The 25862-nt window shown below is 46.3% G+C and overlaps 1 protein-coding gene across 7 annotated transcripts in view; it reads right to left on the reverse strand.

The window, feature by feature from the left end:
* The window catches only part of EXOC1 (exocyst complex component 1), a 409496-nt gene that overhangs the window by 116362 nt on the left and 267272 nt on the right, over positions 1-25862 (reverse strand). For 4 of the 7 annotated variants that reach the window (XM_078678169.1, XM_078678168.1, XM_078678165.1 and 1 more), the window contains one exon: positions 22784-22828. The exons of the other annotated variants lie outside the window; for them this stretch is intronic. In XM_078678169.1, the coding sequence (XP_078534295.1) occupies positions 22784-22828 (45 nt within the window). The remainder of the gene's footprint in view (positions 1-22783; positions 22829-25862) is intronic. 7 annotated transcript variants of the gene reach the window in all.

A 25862-nucleotide genomic window follows, 5' to 3' on the forward strand; every position in this document is an offset into this window, starting at 1 on the left:
GCGACCATCTTGGGTCCCACTTTGCATGTGAGTGATATTTATCACTAATGACATGCAAAGTGGGCATGCCAAGATGTTAGCGACTGGAAACAGTCGCTAACATCGCTATCTCCTATTATCAACTTTTGGAAATATTCGAGATAAGCGCGAATATCTCCAAAAAGTAACAGCTGCCCTGAGCAGTTCTTAGCCATGTTATCCAATGGGAGGTGGATAACATGGCTAAGAGCATTAGCTCGGTAATGCATGAATATCGCGGAGTTTTCAGCGATATTAATGCATTGCGCTCGTTTTTTATCGTATTTGCGATAAACCTTGATAATAGCAAGGTTTATCTGCGATAATTTCTGACGGTAAAAAAATCTTTGCAATGCATCGTTAGGGATAAATATCGCTTAACTTTGGTAATATGCCCCAACGTCTGTTAACGTTCGATTCGAAGGAAATCAGGAATTGTTGAAAAACATTGTGTGCGCCATCTTGTCTTTTTTCAAATGCCACACTTTTGTCGTGCACGGCAGCCATTTTAGATGCCTTGACCAGATCCACTCTGTGCACGCTGTCGATCCTTAGCATGGCTCCCCACCCTCGCAAGCATCTCCCCCAGGCAGTGGTCACCCCCGCTCTCTGTTTTATGCATGGGTAATAAACCTCCCCCCATCTGCGCTGTTCTTCCCTGAGAATCACACCCTGTGCCCGCCCGACACCTCCCTTTCGCCCTATTCACTACCGCACCCTCTGACACTCCTTTTCCTCTGTGTCCGATTGTCCAGGCCGGTCCTAGGCTATCAGCTAGCCCTGCAGATGTAGTTTATGGCCACAGCTGTAAAGAATCACCCGTCTTCAAAGGAGTTATAGTAGATCAAGGCCCACACTCGATGAGATCCGTCACAGCAGAAGCGTTGCTATTATCTGAAAACCATCCTGTATTGTGATTGGGGAGGGGACCGAGCGTGAAGCGGAAGATTCCAGGGATGACTCTTTGTACATCAAAGTTTTTACAATTATGTGTCACATTAAAAATATATAGCACTCCGACAAAGTAGTAAGATTATAAAACTTTAATAATTTATAAATATATACAAGAAAACAAAAATAGTAATAACATATAAACATTTTTAGAGAAAAACAACGAAGTAGCGGTCGGCTGTGCGAATAGTCCCAACGCAGCACAACGTCCAGATTTCCGGCGTGGGGCGTCGCGGGGGGTGGGTGATCAGTAGCAAACTGTTGTGCGAATAGTTCCAAGGCAGCAGAACGCGCCGAAATCTAGATGACACGAAAGTGATGTCTAGTAAGTTGCCACCCAGCAAATAACGGCGTGGGGCGTCGCAGGGGGTGGGTCATCAGTAGCAAACTGTTGTGCGAATAGTTCCAAGGCAGCAGAACGATGGCACCAAGGTGATGTCCAGTAAGTTGCCGCACTGGTTTTGGTATCCTACAATGCTGCTCCGAATAACGGCGTGGAGCGCCCCGGGGGAGGCGGCGTGAACGGGCCTCTCCAGGTGGAGTGTCATCTGTTGTAGTGGGGCGCCCCTTTACCGTTTCAGTTGCCATTCCGTCCGCTTTTGGTCCACTGTGTCAAAATCCGCCATTCAGCTGAGTTGCGCCCACTCTTGCGGTGCAGCGATAGGCGGCTGTCACAGGACTCTCAAAATGGCGGCAGGCTGTTTCCTTTTTGGGCCTGGTCCACTGAAATGGCCCTGGGACACCTTGGAAATCGGACGCTTGTCTGCTAGGTCTTGGACCCCATTCTCGAAAGCGTCCCCTCTGCCTTGAGAATTCATCAAAAGTTTTGGGGGCTCCGACTCCTGCAGGCTTCTGGTGGGGAGCGGCTGCCATGATTGCTCGCGGAATGACCACGACTGAGCTACGAGATGGTGGTGCTTTCATGCTGACGCCAGCTTCAGTCTGAAACATCCAGAAACAAGGTGGGGCTTTCATCGTTTGGGGGAAAAAAAAAGTTTTCATCCAATGAAAAGTGTTGTTTTTAGGTCATATGATCAAGCCTTCCATCATTAGGAAACCAAAAGTAAAATGAACCAATGAAAAGTTTTATAAACAAGTCACATGACCTGTTATGCGGCATAGGGTATAAAATGCGGAGAAAATACGTTGGCACGTGAGGCGGCGTCAGTAGCGGACCGATGTGCGAATAGGCCGAAGGCAATACAACGCGCCAAGATCCGGATGGCACCGAGGTGGTGTCATAGTTGAGAGTTCTGAGCAGCGGTTGTAACACTGTCTGAAGCTTATTTGCAGCTGCTGCAGCTTCACTACGCGCCAAGATCCGGATGGCACCGAGGTGGTGTGTAGGAAGTTGCCGCACTGGTGTGGCCATCCTACAATGCTGAAAGTCGGCGTGGGGCGCCCCGTTGGCCTGTGAGTTTGCGTCAGTAGCGGACCGATGTGCGAATAGGCCGAAGGCAGCACAACGCGCCAAGATCCGGATGGCACCGAGGTGGTGTCTAGTAAGTTGTCGCACTTCTGTGGCCATCCTACAATGTTGAAAGTCGGCGTGGGCGCCCCGTTGGCCTGTGAGATGGTGTCAGTAGCGGACTGATGTGTGAATGGGGCCAAAGGCAGCGCAACAATATTTTCTACTATATTTCCGGTGTAGAAGAGACCACAAGGCGCTGAGATGCCAAGATCCGGATGGCACCGAGGTGGTGTGTAGCAAGTTGCCGCACTGGTGTGGCCATCCTACAATGCTGAAAGTCGGCGTGGGGCGCCCCGTTGGCCTGTGAGATGGCGTCAGTAGCGGACCGATGTGCGAATAGGCCGAAGGCAGCACAACAATATTTTCTGACTGACACCACAAGGCGCTGAGATGCCAAGATCCGGATGGCACCGAGGTGATGTCTAAGTTGCGGACTGATGTGCGAATGGGGCCAAAGGCAGCGTAACAATATTTTTTGTATGGAAGATACCACTAGGCGTTGAGATGCCAAGATTCGGATGGCACTGAGGTGATGTCTAGCAAGTTGGTGTGGTCATCCTACAATGCTGAAACTCGGCGTGGGTCACCCCATTAGCCTGTGAGATGGCGTCAGTAGCGGACCGATGTGCGAATAGGCCGAAGGCAGCACAACGCGCCAAGATCCGGATGTCACCGTGGTGGTTTCATAGTTGAGAGGCACTTCATCTGCAGTGGGGCGCCGAGATCCGGATGGCACCGAGGTGATGTCTAGCAAGTTGCTGTACTGGTGTGGTCATCCTACAATGCTGAAACTCGGCGTGGGTCGCCCCATTAGCCTGTGAGATGGCGTCAGTAGCGGACCGATGTGCGAATAGGCCGAAGGCAGCACAACGCGCCAAGATACGGATGTCACCGTGGTGGTTTCATAGTTGAGAGGCACTTCATCTGCAGTGGGGCGCCGAGATCCGGATGGCACCGAGGTGATGTCTAGCAAGTTGCTGTACTGGTGTGGTCATCCTACAATGCTGAAACTCGGCGTGGGTCGCCCCATTAGCCTGTGAGATGGCGTCAGTAGCGGACCGATGTGCGAATAGGCCGAAGGCAGCACAACGCGCCAAGATCCGGATGTCACCGTGGTGGTTTCATAGTTGAGAGGCACTTCATCTGCAGTGGGGCGCCGAGATCCGGATGGCACCGAGGTGATGTCTAGCAAGTTGCTGTACTTGTGTGGTAATCCTACAATGCTGAAACTCGGCGTGGGTCGCCCCATTAGCCTGTGAGATAGCTGTTCTTTGGATTTGGGCCTGGCTCGTCTGCTGTAGTGGGGCGCCCCTTTACCGTTTCAGTTGCCATTCAGCTGAGTTTCGGCTGCTCTTGATGCTACAGCGACAGGCGGCTGCAACAGGACTCTCAAAATGGCGGCCTGTTCTTTGGATTTGGGCCTGGTCCACTAAAATGGCCCTGGGACACCTTAGAACTCGGACGCTCGATTTTTTTTTCCTTTCCTGTACATGCAAAAAAAGGTAAATGCCCGGTACGTTACACGCTTCATCTGCCACGATGAACTCTCCAGAGGAACCGAAAAAAAAATATAGTTGTGGTAACTATACCATGCATCGTCATATGGAGAGGTGGCACCAATTAATTATAGTGCTGCATAAAAGAGAGATTTGGAGGAGAACCCCTGACCTGCTAGTACATTCATCAAAGAAGTGGCACTGAGAGCTTCAGAGGCAAGGGAAACGGTCCCAAATATTTAGAAGAACTTTGGAAAGATTAAAATGACATGTTTAGATTGTGGCAAATTAATTTCATGTGGACAGATGAGTGTTACTCTAATAAATACAGCATATGAACATCATCATAGTCGATGGTTGGTAGAGACATTTTGACTATATCCTGGACCTGCCCGTCCTCGCCCAAAATGGCGCCAGAATAAATGGGACTCGTAACTCCTTGTTGTGTACTGGTTGCAGAACCTTGAAATCACGAGATACGTATGCAGTTTTGAAGCACATGGCGGGCGGGGACGAGAATTGATTGAATATTTCGACATCCCTATTGATATTAAGTTCTGATGTGTTATTGATTACTGTACTGTTGAAAGTTCGAATTAACGTCACCCATGGTACTTGCCCGCAAATGTATATCTAGATAATTTTATTGTAACTGGCCCTGTCGTATTTTAATTATAAAATGTACGTCCACCGATTCCGTAACTGTTAGACACCTTAGTTCTTGCAACCTAATGGCCCGCCCGTTACGTTCCTCTACAGTGTAAATGTCTATTCATCATATACGATTACAGTTTGCTCCGTGGCCGGCCCACGTGGTTATAGGCTCGTATTTGTATAATGAAATTTTCACAATAAAGGTTTTTAAAAGAAAACATGGTAGTAGTATATACATTGGTAAAGTTTTTAATAATAGTCACTGTTTTAGAATCATTAAAAGGCAAGTGAAATAAAGCAGACCAATTACATGAAGGGTAAAAGGTATAATACGAAGGAACGCAGTAGAGATAAATGGTCAAGGGCTGTTGTGTTTTCTATTCCTGCAACATAAAGTGATCGATAAGAATCTCATATTCAGGCGTATCGGCGACTAAGACAGCAGGTCGACCCTCTTTTGCTCAACGGCTCCGTCATGGGACGAAGAAACGCTCTTTTTCTCGAAAAAAGAATATATTTTACTTGCAGGACAGTTGTAAAATTTCCGGGAAAGTACATTAGCCTGGAACATTATAACATATATTTAAGAAAAAATAATGTTCGGAAGTAATGAAAAGCGTAATTTTTAGGTCATATGACCAAGCCTTTCATCATTACAATAAGAAAAGTAAAATGAACCAATGAAAAGTTTTATTAACAAGTCACATGACTTGTTATGCTTACGTTACGCGCTGCGCGCCCCGGATGACTTCCGGATGCGCTAACGCGGCGCGTCATATGACGCATTACGCGACAACGCAGGTACAGAATATAGTCAAAATGTCTCCACCAACCAGCGGTCGGAACACAACCCCTTTCAGCAGGCTAAATAGTTCTGTTAAATGACAACAGAAGGGACAGGCAACAAGAACCATCAGTCAAAGAGGGGAGGGCTAGTTCTTCTCTACCGGGTTACATTGGGGCGCTACCGGAACTGATCGAATTGGTAGTCTACAGTGTTTCTGGATGTTTCAGACTGAAGCTGGGGTTAGCATGAGAGCAGCACCATTTCGTAGCTCCGTCGTGGTCATTCCGCAACCAATCATGGCAGCCGTTCTTTATCGTTATTTTGGGCGGGGTGGGTGGCGGAGCCGAGCTGTTTTGCAGCCATCATTGTGTGGAGTTCAGTTCATCTCACTAGTTTTGTATTTGTCATGAGGGGTTGTTCCTAATGTTTCTATTTTAGCGAGGTCAAAAAGAGATCCCATTAGTGGCCTACTGATTTTGCTCGATTCCTTTTCTTTTTTTTTACACGATTTTTCGTTATCTGCAAAGACTAAACAGAGTATTGCGACTCTGTGTTTGTTTGTAAATAGAGAATGAACCAAAGAGAACTAATTCTAAAACAGTAAATACTTGGATAACAATGAATCAAATGGAGAGAGAAGCAGGCACGACAGATTACAATGGGGGCAAAGACCTGCGTTAACTACCTTTCACTATCTGCAAAGAGAGAGTACTCCTAATAGAAATGAGGGGGGGGGGGCACCATTCAAAGCAGATCAGTGTGCATAAACACGAAAATGTTTTCACTTACCACGTACTTGACATTCGACAGCTTATGATATTTGCTATTAAAAAACCATTGAAATTCACTGAAAAAACCATAGGTTATAGACCATATATAGTTAGGAATTAGCATTTACAAAACCTTGAAAATTCACTGAAAAAACCATAGGTTATAGACCATATATAGTTAGGAATTAGCATTTAAAAAACCTTATTTTACTCACACAAAACCATTGAAATTCCATATATAGTTAGTTGCACTAACTATATATCGCGCACCTGCAATCCACTGCTGATGATGTCACATATTACATCATTCATGACATGGTCAGTGACATCACTGATGACATCACTGATGACATCTCAAATGACATCACTGATGACAACATCCAGTGACTGTATGTTTCTGTAAAGTTAAAATGTGTCTTACATATTGAAGAATGAGTGGAAGTATAAGTGTCTGGACAAAGGATTTAGTAGGTGCATGACTGAATGCATGAGTGAGTGATTAAATGTGTCTCACTGAGTGCATGGGTTAGTGACTAAAGTGTCTTAATTTGTGCATCATTATGTCTGTTGTTCTGTAAACTGCTGCATGTTTTGATCAGTAGCTATATGATTAACTATATGGGTTACTGATTGATTGTCCAAGTATTTGTATGGGAGACTGAGTGTGTGTGTGGCTGGCTGGGAGGTGTGTGACTCTGTGCAGATCAATGTGTACTTGTATCAATGATTGTATAACAAGGTAAGTATGTGTTAGTATATGTTTGAAAATGTAAGGTGCTCTATGTTTAACTGTATAGACAAGAAAATGGAAGTGTCATTGATTCTTTACAGGACTGACTAGGTGTGTGAGTAACTCCATGGATGAGTGGCAGACTGTGAGTGTCTGTATAGGTGTATGAGTGCATATGATAGTGTTGTAAAGATGAGTGATTGTATGTATGAATGATAGTATGGGTGAATGAGTGAAGGTGTGAGTAGACGTAGGAATCAGTGAGTGCGTATGTAGTAACTAGTATTGGTGTGTCAATGGTTTCAAAAATTATATTCTGTATTTAACACTGGGTGAAACAGAGGTTATATTAAAATGTGAGGAGATGCATTGTATTGTCACATGAATGATATCATCAGTGATGTGGTCATTGATGTCAAATGAGATGTCATCAGTGATGTCATCAGTGATGTCATTTGAGATGTCATCAGTGATGTCATCAGTGATGTCACTGACCATGTCATGAATGATGTAATATGTGACATCATCAGCAGTGGATTGCAGGTGCGCGATATATAGTTAGTGCAACTAACTATATATGGAATTTCAATGGTTTTGTGTGAGTAAAATAAGGTTTTTTAAATGCTAATTCCTAACTATATATGGTCTATAACCTATGGTTTTTTCAGTGAATTTTCAAGGTTTTGTAAATGCTAATTCCTAACTATATATGGTCTATAACCTATGGTTTTTTCAGTGAATATATATATATATATATATATATATATATATATATCTCTCTCTCTCTCTCTCTCTCTCTCTCTCTCTCTCTCTCTCTCTCTCTCTCTCTCTCTCTCTCTCTCTCTCTCTCTCTCTCTAGAGAGAGAGAGAGAGATGCTTGTAATTATATTTACCTGCAAAGCCCTCAAATCCCCCTTAATTTAAAGATCTAAGTTGTGTTTTTGTATTTATTTTATTTTTTGGGAAAGAGAATAGCCCCCAACCCCTTCCAGGTCCTGTCTGTGCCTGTCTCTCTCTCTCTCTTTCTCTCTCTCTCTCTCTCTCTCTCTCTCTCTCTCTCTCTCTCTCTCTCTCTCTCTCTCTCTCTCTCTCTCTCTGAGATAGAGAGAGAGAGAGAGAGAGAGAGGCACAGACAGGACCTTGAAGGGGTTGGGGGCTATTCTCTTTCCCAAAAAATAAAATAAATACAAAAACACAACTTAGATCTTTAAATTAAGGGGGATTTGAGGGCTTTGCAGGTAAATATAATTACAAACATATACATAAATATTATATGTTGATATATCTGTGTGTTTATCAACATATTGTTTGCACTCATCGGTTTCCATTAACATATCGATTCCTCTCTCTCCCCACCAAAAACTCTGTTAGGGGCTGAAATACATAAATATATACATATATATATCCTACTGTCGGTCGCCAGTAGGTAGTTATAGTTAGGACCTAGTTTCCCTAGGAAAAGCGTTTTCTGATTTGCCAATATCTTTGGTGCCGTTTGACAAATCTTCGCGAATTTTTTAAAACTAATGGTTCGCTCAGATCAGCTCCTGTCTTGAAAGTTTCAGGGAGATTCGCAACCTCCCCAGGGTTTATAAAAAAAAATCCATGTGGGGGGGTTCCAATTAAATTACATGAGTGTGGAGGGGCTCCTACCCTCCTCTCACTGCCCCAGAGACCACCACCTCCCAGGGCACAAATTATGTTAATATGGTGTCCATTACGGACCGCCGGCCATGAGGATCACCACCGCCCCACCACCACCACCACCACCGCTATGTCAATGTTGGGAGGGGGGGCCGCGCAGCCCTCCTCCTGGAGCCCTGGATGGCCCTGGGGACCGCCACCCCACAGGGCAGGCTCCTGCAATGTCCCGGGGTGCCCACCACCAGGACTTTGCCATTTGCTGTGTCATAGAAAACACTGCTTTGCTTCTTGGAAGTGAGAGCAGGAAACCTGCTCTCGCTTCCAAGAAGCAAAGCAGAATTGCTTTTGGACAAGGGGAGCTGCGTGTTAGCAGCTCCCCTTGCCCAAAAGCAATGCCGGCTCCCGCAGGAGGCAGGAAGACAGCTAGGACCGTGGGGGCATTGGGGCTCCCCCCACGGTCCCCAATGCTGAGGCCAGGCCACAGGGGATGGGGTCCCAGGACCAAGAAGTGGCCCATTGGAGGGGTGCCGCGTGGCCCCACCCCCCCCGGAAAAATATATACATATATTTGTTTAAATGAGGCCAGGCCCCGGGGGATGGGGTCTCCGGAACCAGAAGTCGCCAAAGGGAGGAGGGCCACGCGGCCCCCCTCCGAAGAAAATTAAAAAAAACTAAAAACGAGGCCAGGACCCTGGGATGGGTTCCCAGGGGCCAATAGTGGCCCAGGGAAGGGGGGCCATGCGGTCTGGAAGTGGGGCCCACCCTTTCCAAAAACAATGGGGAAAAAAAGCCGGCATCTTGCTGGAGGCCCTGCCCCCTCACTGCACCACTGTGCAAAAGCGCCTCCTGGCGCGTTCTGAATTGGGGGATTAAGTCCCCTTCAATCCTAAGGGTCCTCAGTGGGCCAACTAGACCACCGGGTACCTCCAGTAATCCCCACACAGTGGGATTGCTGAGAGGTGGTCCGAGGCCACACCCCTCTTTACACCACTCTGTAAACATGCCTCTTGGCGCACTGCTGGTGGGGCGATGAGGTCCTCTTGTATCCTGAGAACCTCAGGACTAAAGTGGACTTCATCCCGAGCAACAGTACGCCAGGAGGCGCGTTTTCAGAGTGGTGTCAAAAAAGGGTGTGGCCTCGGATCACTCAGCAATCCAGCTGTGTGGGATTTACTAGAGATAACAGAAGGGCTAGTTAGCCCCCAGGGACCCTCAGGAGGCAAGGGGACTTCATCTCCCACCAGAAGGCGTGCTTGCAGAGTGGTGGAGAAAGGGGCGTGGCCTGTGTCACCTCTCAGTAATCACACTGTGTGGGGCTTACTGGAGGTAACAGGTAGGCTAGTTGGCCCCTAAGGACCCCCACAAGTGAAAGGGACTTCATTCCCCAACCAAGAGCGAGCCAGGAGGTGCATTTGCAGAGTGGTGGGCAAAGGTGGCATGGCCTGCTATGAGAACTTAGCATTCCTGTAGTGTGGGACTTAGTGGAGAAAATAGGAGGGGTAGTTGGCCCCCAAAGATGTCCTTGCGGCCGACTACCCCTCCTGTTACCTCCAGTAAGTCCCACACAGTGGGATTACTAACAGGTCTTCGGAGGCCACAGCCCCCTTACTCCACCACTCTGCAAACGCACCTCTTGGCACACTACGGGTTGAGGGATGAAGTCAACTTTACTCCTGAGGGACTTTGGCGGCCAAGTAGCCTTCCTGGTACCTCCTGTAAGTCCTACGCAATGGAATTCCTGAGCACTGGTTGGAGGCCCAGTCCCCTTTCTGCACCACTCTGCAAACGTGACTACCAGTTAAAGAAGCATTTGTAATGTAATAGGTCTTGAATTTGGATGAAGGTTCCTTTGGTGGATGTGATGAGTTGGCGGTATTCTGTCATAGGGTTCTTGTAGGTGGTTCGGTCTTCCGTGGTTTTGTTCTTTCTCCATAGCTTCTCAAGACATCTGCAGGTGAGTGGATTCTTGTAGGTCTGTGGTGATTCAGGTGGCCTTCATGGGGGCTGTCTGTCGGAGTTGCGGAGGGGGGGAAAGCTTGTCTGCGCAGTTGGTGATCCTTCTGTGAAGTTCTTTGGCTGCAGAGTTGGCATCGGTAATGGTGGGAGGGGGATCGTGGTTGAGGGGGGAGTTGAGGTGCTCCTCAGTGATTTTTCTCCAGTTCCTTCACAGAGGGTGTGGAGTAGGTTTGTGAGCGGTGGCTTTCTTGAAAGACAAGTGTACGCAGTGGTGGTTCATGCTGGAAGTGGTGGGTCGGAGGGAGTTTGCGATGGAGAGTCCTCCTCCAGGGTGGTTGGGGCGGTCCTTCCTCTGGATCTTATATCCGTCGGAGATGGCGGTGGCGATGTTGGGGCGGAGGTGGGGTTTTTCCAGGTTTCCGCGGAGAAGGCGACGTCTGGTGAGAGGATGTCGAGGAGGTCCCAGATTTCTACTGCGTGTCTGTGTAGGGAGCACATGTGGAGAAGGTTGCATCTCAGGGCTTCGGGAGTTCTGGCATCTGGCGGGGGCGGCGGTGGTGGGAGTGCGAAGGTTGGTGGTTTGTCAGTAGTGTCGGCAGGAGAACTGGCCGTGGGTGATGTCAGGAGTAGACAGCCGGCAGTTGTTGTTCCTTCTGGGGTTGAGTGCTTTGAGTGCAGCTGAGTCGTAGAGGTAGGTGGTTGGAGAACCAGGGTCCCAGGCGCTGGTCACAGATGGGCTTGCCTTTGGCACACCAGCAGCCACCATTAAATGGGGAACGGGGGAGGGAAACACAGCTGGGAGGCAGGAGCGGTAACCCGCGGGGGGCGAAAAAAAGGGCAGCGAAAACAGGTGCAGAGGGAACGGAGGACAACAAGACACCAGAAAAACAGGCACAATAACAGTGAAAACAGACAGCAGACATGCACAAATAGAGTAATTACAGTAAACAGACAAAATGACAGTCAGACGGAGAAGGCAGCAGAGCGGACCAGCAAGGCTCTCTCACTGGACCAGTCATAATAGTCTTGAGGAAACTATCACAGCTCATCTAACTACAGTCTAGAATAGAGAAGTGATATTTCGTGATACTGTTTCACTTAAAAAACCACACGCAAGGGAAACGGCCATGGCTGAATACTTCACTGTCATGATGGCAGGTCGTGCAAAGATCTACATTGTAACTTCTTTTGGAAGCAATTCCCGGTATTGCCACTAGGTGACAGAATATAGCAAATTCAAACGAGAGACCCAGGATATAGAAGTAGGAATGCTTGTTCGCAAGTATGTTTTGACTCCCGAAGCCGATGCTAAATTACTCTTCTGTTTATGATCATGAAAGTGCGTAACTTATGGAAACCACAAGCAACTTTTTAAACATCGAAATCTAAACATTTTGAGAACATAAAAGAAATCCTATAATTATTGTATTGTATTGTAATGGCATTTATATAGCGCTTACTACCCCTGACGAGGCGTCGAAGCGCTTTTTCGGCGAGTAGCACACTACTCCGGGACCCACAGAGGATTAGTGTTGAATTAGTATAGTGAAACATGCAAGTACATTCTAACTGGTGGATAGGTTAGTCAGTTAATTGGATTTGGAATGATAGCAGAAGGATAGAGGAGGACAAAGGTTTGTATTTATATAGCGCTTGTTGACGCACGCAATTCAGGAAGCCTACAAAGGATTAGTGGTGAATTAATATGATGAAGTATGAAGTAATTTCAGTGTTGGATATTAGTCAGTTACTTGGAGTGAGAAGGATAGCGGAGGGATTAAAGGGGAAGAAAGATTTCCCTTCATATAGCACGTGTTACCCCTGATGGGTGTTGAAGCGCTTTTCTGGTGAGTAGCACGCCACTCCGGAACCCATAAAGGATTACTGTTGAAAATTAGTATAGTAAAAAAATATGAAGTAATTTGAGTAGTGGATATGTGTAGGACTTGGCCCTTTTCCCCAGAAATTTTTCGCTTTTTACTCCCTTAATTTAGGATGCCCCCCCCCCATTGTAATAAAAGTGTATAGGCCTTGTGTAGTGGAGATGCCCTGTGTAATGTTAAACTAATGTTAAGGTGCAGGTGCCCTCTTCCCCTAACATGGCTGCCCCTGACCCCTGCTACTGCAGCGTGGTCCTTTCAGGCGCATTCTAGTGGCCAGGAGCTGGCTGGAACCCTCAAACAATGTATCAATGCTAGCCTGCCAGCCTGCCCATAGCCAGAATGGTGGAACCTCCTAGAACCTCCTAGAACCTTCTGGAACAGGTGAGGTGACACCAACTGCCACTGCCAACTGGCACTATATAAGGAAAGGGAGGGAAACTTTCCTGTCAGATTGAGGGAGCACAGACCTGGGGAAGAACCTACGCAGGAGTTTTAGGCAGTGGGGCCTAGTCAGGGACTTATGATACTGGAAGTGACAGGGCTTAGGTGTTGCCTTCCAAGTGTTGAGGAATCCTGAACTTACCCCCCCTGATCTGGCCCGGCGGGAAAGGAACCCAGAGTCCACTTGAGGCGATCGGCTGAGGAGATTTGATATCAGCCATCAACTCCAACACCCCCCCCCCCTTCAAGGAACCCAGAGACTGCTATTTACAAGGGCGCAAGAAACATAAAAGCGCCAAGAAGAAACCAAATCACCACAGGACTATTGAGAAATCAACCAGGTATTGGCGCTGTGTCGCTCCCCGCGCTCCCTGACGCCACCTGGGATCCCTTTTGCTGGTTTGCCACTGTTGTGTGACCTGTCCTGTGGGTCCTGCTGATCTGATTCCACCTTAAATAAACTGTATGCTGGCTAAGCGCTATATATTGCCCCTCAAGCGCTTATTTACTGTTTCCCTGTGAGAAGCACTGAGCCTGCTGATGCTGCCAGAGTGCGCTGTGATTCTTGAGGCTATAGTAACCCTGAAGCGCTATATCTGCCTGAATTGCTAACCTGAGACTGAGCCAAACTGCGCTGCTGCTCAGCGCTCCCCTGCTGTGGCCTGTGAAGCGCTGTATCCTGCTCACTGCCCTAAGCGCTATATCTGCCCAGCGCTACGTGTGCTCGGGAGCGCTGCCTCCTCAAAGCGCTATCACTGCCAGGCGCTGCTCCTATCTGTGCCCCGGCGCTTAGGCCCGTGAGCGCTGGGCTCCCAAAGCGCCGCCCGACCTACCGCTAGTGTGCGGGAGTCCTCTCAGCCTCGGCAGCCCCCGGGACCAGGAGGGGGCCGCCGCCGCATCGTTGAGGGTCGCCGCAAAATTACCTCAGGCTGTGGTAGGCCCCGAAGCCAGGACGCCCGCATCACGTGACGGGGGGCACCGCGTCATCGGCCGCGCCCCCGCCTTCGTTGCCCAGCGACTGGAGAAGAGGCTGACCCGCCGCAGGCCGCACTGCTATTGGCGGCCGCGGGCGTGCCTCCCCACAGCCCGCTTGTGATTGGCCCTGGGCCCGGGAGGCCGAAGAAGGCCCGGGACCCGGGGAGAAACCTGCGCGGGGGCTCCAGACGAGCCCGGGAGCCCCTACCTACCACCACATTCACTGGAGGGCCCTGAGAGAAGCCCGGGCCATTCCCCCAGCCGGCGAGACCCCTGAGAAGAGTGCTAGAGCGCATGGGTCACTCCGGATCGGCCTGCACACCACCCAGGCTAGGAGAACCGGCGAGGGGGGGCTCTGAAGTCCGCGTGAACCCCCTCCCTCTGCCAGCACACCAGAAGCCTACGCAAGGGCCCGGGAGGGTCGAAGAGAAAGGTAAACCCCCGGGGGAGGCTCTGAGATCGCCCCCCCCCCGTGGGAGACTGTTGTTGGGCCCCGTTGGTCCCTTTGTGCCTGCAGGGCTTTGGAAACTGAGAAGGAGCACTGTGTTGACTGAGGAACCCTCGAAGAGGACGCAGGGACTACCCTGTTAGTAGAAGTTAACCCCTGAATGCTCATTTCAAAGCCAGGCCCTGATTAATGCTATACTTCTTGTTGCCCGAGGCCTGGCTTATCTTTACCATGCTCATTCTTACAAAATGAAATGTTCACTTTACTCTACCCCAAGGAAATGTGTTGTTGACCTGCTTATCTTTACTGCAGGCAATGTTTACTCTGGTATTGGACTGTTTTAGAGGTCCCAAGGCCCACAGTTATAGGCCTCAATCCATAAAAGGTTAACCCCTGATTAGAAGCTGTAATGGAATGCCAACAGTACCAGGATGAAGAGTATTAGCGAGGGCTAGGCCCAAACCCAGGGATTATCCATATTTCGACTAGTGTCCTACTCAGCCTAGGCCTTATGCATGGTTTACCTGTTATTAAATGTTTACTTCTGCTCAGAGAAGTGGTTACTTCCTGGATGAAATGTTGGTGCATAACTAATGAAAAGTTCTACTTCTACTATGGAACTGCTTAATGCTCATTTCTGCTGGGAGTGATTCTTAAAATGGTTAATCCTGCACAAGGGGATGTTTATCCTTAATGAAATGTTTTCTCCCCTTTAGTGCCATATTTACTGGAAGCCTACAGTTATTTATTTACATGTTTTTTTTGCTGTGCAACGCTCACCCTTGTTTGGTGAGAAGTGGGTAAATTGCCTGCAGAACTAATAAGATGCATTGGTTTGCCTTTGTAATGTATTCCTTACAGGTGCTGACAAGGAGTAAGGCTGAGGTCAGGCCTGTGGTTATTTATACTTAATATTAACTAATATTCAATATTTATCTGATATTTAATATTTATTCCTTTGAGTATTTATTACAAAGTGTTGAAACATATGTATTCTGAAGAAAAAATAATACGTTATTGATACTATGAACTTTTGATTACCCTGACTCTGCTCTATATATTAAAGTTATTTAACTTTTACACATACTCACTGGAGTGGCGTCCCTCATTGCGTGCCCATTTTTACTGTCTCAGTGGTTGCGTGTGCTGTGTGGTCGCTTTACACGTAAGCTTTCGGATGCCTACCCGCTCGTGCCATGCTACCCTCGAGGAACTGGTGACCCCAGTTCCAACAATATGTTATTCAGTTATTTGGGTAATATATTAGTATAGTTTAATGAGTCATTCTCCCATAACGTACCAACCTGTAATTCACATGGCATTTAAAACAATATTGAAAACTACTGGGGAGGAAATACCAAGTACAATAACTGTACCTCTTACTTTTATCCTCCCAATGTCTAGCAGTGAAGAACTGCATTTGGTTGAAATCAGGGAGGATCAATAGATATTTAGATGGACACCGGTACTTAGCACACATAAATGGACTGATAAGTAGACAGCCCCTTCATCTTCCTTTCCCCTACAGATTTTAAGGTGCTCCTGTGTCCTCTCCGAACACCACTGGATAAAAAGTCTCCGGGTCCCCAAGGTGACAGCTCTCTGTGTTCACCAGGACATGTACCCGTATAAGGATCTCCTATCATTGTCCCCATCTCTGACCAATTCCTTTCAGGAAACAATGTGTCTGATTCCTATGTCCGTTCTGAATTCCGAGCATCCAGAAAATAATACTGACTCAGTGTTGCACGCATCGGAGCTGGCTGAAACACAGTGTCCTTACCAGTTTGTCAGTCACAGGTGTGGTATTTATTCATTTTTTAAAGTTGAAGGCCCACCCTCCCAGCACAGGTGCCAGGTGGTGCACAAGTGATGCAAAAGTGATGCACAAGTGAATAAGGTCCCTCCTAGTACCAGAAACTGCAGTGCTTCCCTTTCAGGCCCTTCTATCAGTCGCCACTCGGATCCCATTGGCTGATACCTCAAGCCTCAGGGATGACCTACTCATTTCCATTTCAGAAACCAGGGTGGGTCAAACCCTGAGAATTCCAATACCAGTTTCATGGAATGCCTCCAAGGTTCCACTGTCCACCAAGATTCTAACAGATATGCTAGAGGTAAAGGACAACGGCACTCTGATCCTTCACCAAGCTTTGGCCCGTTATCGACAGGCAATCGCTCCAAGAGGCATGAAAGCAATAGTGATGCCAAGCTGCAAAACAGATCTAAAAGCCTCTGGATATCAAGTACTGAGCTGTCTAAGATGACAAGCTAGGTTGTGGCAGCCATTCAAGTCACCCAGACGTACATCCTTGTAGGCAAATATCACTGTTGTTGAGGCATAACGAAAAAAAGTTAGTAGGGTCCCTCTCCCAATGCATCGATGCCATCAGAGGCCAACTGACTTACTGAATCTGTGCCCTTCAGTAAGTAGACAGTCATCATGGTGTTCCAGTCTTGCTCTCTGCAAACTAATGATCAAGGCTTACCTACCAAAGTCAGTTTGGCATCAAAGACTTTTCTGGGAAACAACCTTCTTGAGCGCCATCTCTTCTGTAAGCTGCATTAGTGAGCTATGAGCCTCCATACTACACAATGTCCTTGTACAGAGACATGCTAGACCTGAAGACAACATTTCTCCTTCGTCCCAAAGGTGCTGATCCAATTACACCTGGATGAGGGGAACTTTCTTCCAGTTTTCCTTCTAAACACCTTTCAGTCTTTTTCCGCTCATTGGTTATTTAGTAACTGAGGAAATTAACATAATATTGATACTACAAGAACCGCTACATTCTACCTGAAGAAAAGTGAGGCCCTACATTGTTTTGGCCAGCCTTTTTCACCAATGGGGTTAAGGATGCAGAAAGGCTGGCGTCTAAGACCACACAACTGCTGGTGGAACACTTCCTGCAACCCATTTAAAATTCCAGATAGGGCACATCCATTTCATCAATTATCTTTGCACATTTGGACACAACAAACACAAGGCAGAGTTTGTTGCATTCCAAAGACATACTCTTGTGAATTAGATTTGCAGGGTAGCTAAGTGGGCCTCCTCACATACATTCTGACATCACTATGGGACTTGTACTTTCTCAATACATCATGTGAAGTTAGGCCAGGAAGTCTTCAGAAAGTTGTGGAATACACGGATTGCTCAATGCAGTCTTCTTATTTTTGCTAGGCTTTTGCAGTACAATATCCTACTTACAGGTTAGGCAGTACTTTAATTGTAAAATAATAAGAAAGGGCCCCTTTGGTGAAGGAAAGCTGAAAAGGATATGCTGCAGTGGAGAAGACGGCAACAGGAGAAACCTCAAAGTCAATTTGACCGGCGACGCACCACGGGCAGATAGCGAGCAGGTTGGTCCTTGTCTCCTCTTGGTTCTGAGAGCAGTTTTTGGCCAAAAATGATTTAAGCCTTAAGGTTTTGGATTTGGCCATCTGGGCACCTATAGCACCACAACCAAGGGTCCAGGAATGGTGGAACAACTCTTGGGGGTTCCGGACTCTCGCAGACTGTGTCCAGGTGCAGGTTCAATATGGGAGCCTTTTGTGTCCCTGTGGCTCTGAACAGGAGGCCAGTTAATTAGCCCTTGGAGTCACTCTGGTGGTCCTGAGTGCAGGTGCAGGTGAAGATGCAGGGCTCAATAGCAGTGTTGGCCCGTCAGGGTTCAAGGCAGGCTTCAGGCAGCAAAGCAGCCCTTCCAGGTACAGCAAAGCAGTCTTGCAGGGTGAACAGCACCAGGCAGTCATCTGAGACTCCTTCCTTATGTCCAAGAGTGAACTGAAGAGTGGGTCTAAAGGTCATATTTTAATACCCTGGTGTACTTCCTCTGGAAAGTTTCTTTGAAGTGCATGGAACTTCCTGACTCCCATTCCCTGGCTTCAAGCTGGTTGCAGTGACACTGTCTGGATGATAGGTTCTTTCTGTGAAGGAAGAGCACGTCCTATTGAGTTGCAAGTGGGGCTGGCCTCAGCTCTGCCCCCATCCTGCCAGCAGGAAGTCCATTGAGGCGTACCTAATCCCTGTATTGTGTGACTGTTTGAGAGGAAATCACAAAGTCTGACTGTCAGTTACACCCAGTCATGTAACCCAAGACAGGCTGCTGGTACAAAGGGCAGGAAAATTCCATCTTCTAAAAGTAGCATTTAAAAAATTGTAATGAAAAATCAGACTTCACCATTAAAGAGGGCTTATCATCACAATTTCCTAGATACAAAACATGACAAAGCTACCTGCTCCCAATTGGAAATTACCGCTTACTAAATGCAATAAGGAATCACCAATGTTATTGTATGGTAGGGGAAGGCCTCACAGCAGTGAAAAACGAATTTAGGAGTTTTACAATACCAGGACATATAAAACTTAAAAGTACATGCCCAACGTTTTAATCACACAGCACTCAGCCCTATGGGTTGTCTATGGCCTACCTTAGGGGTGACGTATAAGTAATAAAATGGGAGTTTAAGGCTTGGTAGGGGGTTATTTTGCCAAGTTGAATTAGCAGTTTAAAACCGCACTCAGGCTGCGATGGCAGGCTGGGGACATGTTTTAAGGTGCTACTTAAGAGGGTAGCACAATGAGCGCTGCAGGCCTACTGGTAGCATTTATTTTACCTGCCTGGATACATGGTTTACCACTCTACAAGGGACTTATAAGTAAATTAAATATACCAATTGGATATAAACCATTTCAACCATGTTTTAGGGGAGTGAGCGCAAGCACTTAGCACTGGTTAGCGGTGATAAAGTGCAGAGTCCTAGGGCCAACTAACAAATTCAGCAAAAAGTGGAAAGAAAAAGGCAGAATGTTTGGGTGACTCTGGAGAGAGGGTTGGGTCCAGTATGCATTGCAATATTGTTTTACCAAGATTTGTTACGGCCTTCAATTTACCTTGCATTCCCAATAGTCAAGTAATTTCACGCAAAAAAGTGGACTCTTGTGGAAAATACACATTTGAACATCATTAATGAATTAAATATTAGAGAGAAAGCGAAGCAAAGGTTTGAAACTATAAAATAAAGGACTAAAATATCCAGAATGTTCTTATACAAACATACCAGACATTTTGCCCACACTCAATTCTTTCAGCTCCTGGTGGCATCATTAAATCCTCACATTTCTATGCATACAGGAGTGTAGTGTATCTATACCAGGGTAGGTCCCTTTCAGTAAGCTCTTCTGGGGTTATCATACAGAATGACAGTAATGTGACATAGGAATGAATGTGAGGATGGATTGTGAATCTAAGATTAAAATGAAACCACCCACTAATGTAGATGTGTCTTCTGGCAACAGGCAGGGAATGCCGGTGAGAGGGGCCTCTCGTATAATATGCCCAAGGCTGGTAGTTTCTCTGTGTGTCTGGAGACTTTTGAGAACCAGTGATTATATACACGTTATAGTTGTGGCCGAGCTGTTAGACCAGCACCAACAGTAATTAAATCAGACAAAGACAACTTCTAATTATCTGCTAGAATGAGGAAGAGTTGTATATCATAGATTAGGAAGAAAATGTCTACACAAAAGACAGGATTATACATGTTCATTCCTCAGATTTGAGGAGGAAACATGAAGTTCTCTCTTCAATGTAAAAGGGAGAGGTGTCCTGCAGTATTTAATGCTCTATGAGAGGTCAACCTATCAAGAAATGTCTTGTGCCATGTGTGAAGGGAACTGATATACGTGTCATGAAGGTTATTTCTATGGTCTGACTTGTGAGTGCAGCTGTTGTAAGACAATTATGTGAGCATCACTAGACAGGGGCTTTGGCTCTGCCCACATGTTGGGCGCTATGAATACATGTTTTGATTTGGCAGAAGATGTTTACTTTCGCCAAAAATGCTTGCCCTCTTCCCAGCTGTGATCATTATGTTTATCCAGCTGCCTGAGCTTGAACATTCAGAGGTGCAAACATGACATTGTAATACTATTAAAGTGTCATAGATAACTAGATAATTTATGGTGTTTTTCTCTGGTAGAAGCACAGATGGAAGGAGGGCAGTCATTAACCTAAACAGATGTTTAGGTCTGGCTTAACTGTGCCACTGTCACCTGACCTTTTAAACTACACCAATATTATTCAACAGATCTTTGCTTCCACACAAATGCATATTCATTCTCATGATATTTACTTGTAATGCTTCACATTATCATACAACGTTCCTTTAAAGCCAGACCTATTGGCATTGCCAATGCATGTTTCTCTAATACACTGTCTCTTATGTGATAAAGGACTTGCTGTGTGACTGCTAAGGAAAGGTTCTTTGTATTGACCTGTAGGAAACTCGGGGCTTTGTATATGGTATACCACCAGGTGGTCATAGCGTGCACAGACTCTAGAGATTCCCCCAGAGGTGTAGAGGGCTCAATGCAAACCCAAGCTGTTCTATTAGTGGTAGTAGGATCGAGAAGCCTTAGGTCTAGCACAGTAGACTGTAGGACATTTATTGCACAAACATGACCAATACCTGGCACACGACTCAAAAAGGAAATGTACACAACTTACATTTCCAGTCTTCTAGATCAAAGATGGGCAAGGTTCTGGTGAGTACTAAAACTGCACCACCAGAGGTACAGGGGTGGTCGGGTGCAGAGGTCAAAATCAGAGGTTGGACCAATTAATTTCAATGGAGAAGGGGGGGTTCAAAGCCACACTGCTTGCAGGTAGGCACATCGGTTGCAGGGGCCAAGCTTTTAGGGTAAGAGCAAGCACAATGGGGGGAGGGGGTGGGGGCTACAAAGCAGCACCAAACACACACCTTCAGCAGCACATGGGGGGCTGGGTGCAGGGTGCAAATACAGAGTCGGGCGCCCACTGCTTTCCAATGGAGAACTTTCTTCAGACAAACAGGCTGCAGGTGCCACACCGGAAGCTGCAGGAGGGAAACCAGTAACAGCAGAGGTAAGTAGCGATGTAGGTGGTCATAGGGGCACTGTCAATTCAGCTCACCAAGGCCCTGGGGCTTCGGATGCAGGGGTGCATTTAGATGTGGGTGTCTTCTTACCGGAGCCAGTTGCGGTCAGGGGGAACCTCTGGATTCAGCCTGCACGTGTCGTCGTGGAGTCCAGGAAGGGTCAGTCAAAGCGGGACTTGAGGTCAGCATCGCTGCGGAACCTGTTCTGGGTCGGTGGTCAACATGGCCATGGCCAGAGGCAGCTTGTGCAGACTGGGCAGGAGTCGCGGTTCAAGAGGGCACAGGAGTCCTTTGTGTTGGTTTCTTGGGGACAGAACCTCTATCCTCTGGAGTTTTGGCCTTTGTCAAAGTTCAGACAGTCTTCCTCGGGTTTCTGGATGTTGGTGGCTGCAGGACAGGAGTCATCTTCTCCTAGTGTAATACTCACTCATTCCCCGAAACGACCTTGGAGACTCTTTGTCTTTGGGAGGTGTGTCCTCAAAAATGGCTTGTATAAGTAAAAACGTTGGTTTAATGCCTGAAGGGGTGATGTTATGACCCAAGTAATCCAACTTACTCATTAGGAACGGACACTTGTTATACTTCAGTGTGATTCCAACGTTTCTAAAAATGTTCAACACCTTCTTCAAAATAGTTTTGTATTCCCTTACTGTCTCAGAAAATATTAAAATAGCGTCCTGATAAGCTTGGACGCCATCAATTCCTGCCAAAATTTTGTCCATAAATTTCTGAAACATGCTTGTGTCTGAGGTTACACCAAATGATAATCTCAGAAATGTATACACCCTAAAAGATGTCAAGGTGGTGTAAGATCTTGTGATTCTGGGGCTAGGGGAATCTGGTGGTAAGCCAATCTCAGGTCTCAGAAATCGGACTCCGACACACAGGTAAGCTTCACCATTAAGCTTTTGTTTATTTATCCGCTTGACGCATTTCGGCACACCTGCCTTTCTCAAAAACATATACATATATACACACATACATATATCGGATATCTGCAGCTTTTTTCCATACTAGAACAATGGGACTGTCCCACTTTGACAAATCTGTGGTGAAGATAAGTCCTTCTTCCACTAAGAAGATGTAATGACTACATGTACATGGTTACGTAGTCCTGGTTTTATTTTGTATAGCATTGTTATTGCTTAACTAATGTACAACTGTTATTGCTTGAGTTGCTGGCCCGTGCTCTACTTCTAGCCCTGTGAGTTCTAAACGCTTCTGCCAAGCAGAAGGGTCCTGCATATGGCATGAATAAAGCCTATTAAAACGCCTTCTGATATAATGCAGGGATGCAGGTGATGAACAAAACCCTTTTAAGAGAATAAGCAATCTCACATATGACATCACTAACCTTCTCCCCATTAATTTAATCAAGTTATTCTAAACCATACACTGTCACTTAGAATGACACCAGCCTCACTGGAGAGGGTCATGCGACAAATTCAGCAGCTGCATGGCTCCACCGACTAGCACGTTAAGTGCTAGAGTAAGAATCAAACATGGGCATCAAAAGTACCTGAAAAAATGGATGCCACCTTGTCCATTCATGTATGTTGGTATAAACAACTTACATGATACAAACACAAAACATCAACAAACAAGCATTTATGAAGCAAATGCACTGGTAATACTCACTCTCGGTTTCCTGTTTGACAGCACTTTCTTTTCGCGGCAGCGTAGCTGAGATGGATTAGGTTGCAAGCATTAAAGACAAAAAAGCATAATAAAAAGCAGGTTGCACAAACCATGCATAAGAGGCATGTTAGGCAGTATTAAGGCAGAAACATGCAAAGAACTATTATAAACAATTAACTATTGATGCCAACAGACAGAAATTGATGAATACAAGAAGAAAGGCTTGACATGGAAAATTACGCAGTTTTCGAAGCATTCTAAGTTCTCTTTTTCAGCCTTTTAATGCTCAGTTGTTACATGTTGATTAAATGATCTAAGACATAATGGAATGTTAAAAATGAAGCCATATGAAAATGCAGGAGGAACTGCTGTGGTTTTAAGTTGTTCAGAGACCTTTAACTTTAGTCCACTTGTATTTTGAGTAATCACATTAAGAAAGGTGAGAATACTTGGGGTCGATATACAGGTGAGCACCTCTCTATTTTTCTTTAGTCTCCTCAATGGGTATGAAAGTCTACCATCACATTCTAACATGCTGTGTTTTTATCTTATCTTACTGGCCCGAAGAGAAATCTGCAAATGTTGGATTAAAGGCACCCCGACCTTCTTAGATTGGGTAAACGCTATCAAATACGTTATGAAATTGGATACAGCCACAAGAAAAGAGAGCAGTAAGAAGGTTGCCTTTTGGGGACTCTGTTTAAGGTGGTTGGACAATCTTTAGATCAAATTGTGATTAGTCTTTTGTCCAATGATTATGTCTCTACATGGATATACTTCACCAGGTCAGTTCCAGGGGCAGGCAGATAGAAATGTGGAACAGACCAATTTGAAAGGTTCTGTGTAAAGTGCAACCCATTAAGATCAGAATTTTTCTGCTGGGGCCAGCACGAAGGGGGGAAAGGAGAGGAAGTCAGTGATGTACTGGAAAGATCTAATGGCATATGAGGACAAAAAAAAAAAAAAAAAAAAAAAAAAAAAAAAGAAAGGTGAGAATTTACAACATCTATGTAAATGCTGAAGAATTTGCCTTCCAGGTGCAGGAATTAAATGGAGTAGGAGTTGTGCATTCTTTCCAGGTAATTATTTCTTCGAATGGTTTCCCTAAAAGATTTTGGGTTTACAATCCGGATACATCGGAAGGGTGAGTCTACATTTTAAAGCAACTAACAGCTCTGTAGTTCAAAGACTGATACATGAATATGAATACCTTATAGGACTCTATGGTATCTTCAAGTTTATGGAAGCTCACAGCCAAATAAATAAGGGTACTAGAAAGCAAATTTTTGTCTCTACAAGAAAATAGCTGAAACCAACAAATAATAAAGAAGACTCTTGTACGTTTCTAGAGAGAAGTAGCAAGTCATGTCACCAACATCAGCCCCTACAACATCTTGTCTGCCACAAGGGGCATGGTAGAATACGGAGAGATTAGCAACAGCTGGGTTCTTGCTCAAGTTGTCCTTAAATTCAGCATCTGGTGGGGATAGCGGAAGGCAAAACTGTGGCGTACAGAAAATAGCAGAGGAGAGTAGAGGGATTGCTTCCAAAGCGCCAGCCACGCCACTTCATCTCGATCGAGACAGAGCCGCCTAAGAATGGCAAGAGAGTGCAGAAGCCCAATCCTGCAGCCTAGCCTCTCACGGGGCAGTCGGTCTTCTTCATAAAGGATAGCTCTGTTTCAAGCGACAGAGGCGTAGTAAGAGGGTTGCTTGAAAAAGGGCAGGAATATTGAATATGCTACTTACCAGTATGCATCTGTTCTTGGCATGTAGGGCTGCTAACATTCATATCTTATGCATAGATCGCCGCCTAGTGTTGGGTCCGGATGATTGCACATTGTTGTCCTGGAAGAGTCTTCGAAGTATCACGAGATAGGTGGCTCCTCCCTTGGACTACAGTGCGCATGGGCATCGACTCCATCCCCAGATTGTTTTTAGCCATTGTGGCAGAGATGGAGTGAAATAGTGTAAAGGATGTCCATGCTAATGATGAAAATAGAGAGAGTATCTGCAGCCGCTACGGGCACCGGGGAGGAGGGCGGGCAATATGAATGTTAGCAGCCCTACATGCCAAGAACAGATGCATACTGGTAAGTAGCATATTCAGTTCGAGGCATGTGGGCTGCTAAATTCATATCTTATGCATAGAATACACAGCAGTCCCTCCATTAAGGGCGGTTGCCCGTGCCAGCTGCAGAAGCTTGAAAAAGTGTCTTGAGAACAGCCTGTCCTACAGCTGCTTGCTGTTTTGAATGCACATCTACACAGTAATGTTTGGTAAATGTGTGTGGTGTAGACCATGTGGCTGCTCTACAAATGTCTTCTAAGGGAATGTTCCCCGGGAAAGCCATGGAGGCCCCCAATTTGCGTGTGGAGTGCGCCCTTGGGGGTATTGTTAAAGTACGTTTAGCCTTTTGATAACAGATTTGAATGCACTTAACAATCCATCTGGCTATTCCTGCTTTGGAAATGGGGTTGCCTTTGTGCTGTGCTGAGAAGGCAACAAATAGTTGTTGTGTCTTTCTAAAGTGTTGTGTTCTGTCAATGTAGTACATTAGCGCCCTCCTAACGTCTAATGTATGAAGCATTCTTTCTGCTACTGTTTGTGGGTTTTGGAAGAACGCAGGCAGGTCAATAGTTTGGTTGATATGAAACTGTGACACCACCTTAGGAAGGAATTTGGGGTTAGTGCGGAGCACTACCCTGTTGGAATGTATCTGGATGAATGGCTCTTGGATTGTGAGCGCCTGCAGCGCACTTACACGTCTGAGCGATGTGATAGCAATGAGAAAAGCCACTTTCCATGTGAGAAACTGAATCTCGCAGGAGTGCAGTGGCTCAAAAGGTGGGCCCATCAGCCTAGTGAGGACCACATTGAGGTTCCACACTGGAGCTGGTGGTGTTCTTGGAGGAATGACTCGCTTCAGTCCTTCTAGGAAGGCTTTAATGGCAGGCACCCTGAAAACAGAGAGGTGTTGCCTATTCTGGAGATAAGCCGCTATGGCAGATAAATGTATCCGAATGGAAGCGTACGCTAGATTGCATTTGTAAAGATGTAACAAATAGCAGATGATGTT

The sequence above is a fragment of the Lissotriton helveticus genome, chromosome 2_2, assembly GCF_964261635.1.
Source record: "Lissotriton helveticus chromosome 2_2, aLisHel1.1, whole genome shotgun sequence".
Lineage (NCBI taxonomy): Eukaryota > Metazoa > Chordata > Amphibia > Caudata > Salamandridae > Lissotriton > Lissotriton helveticus.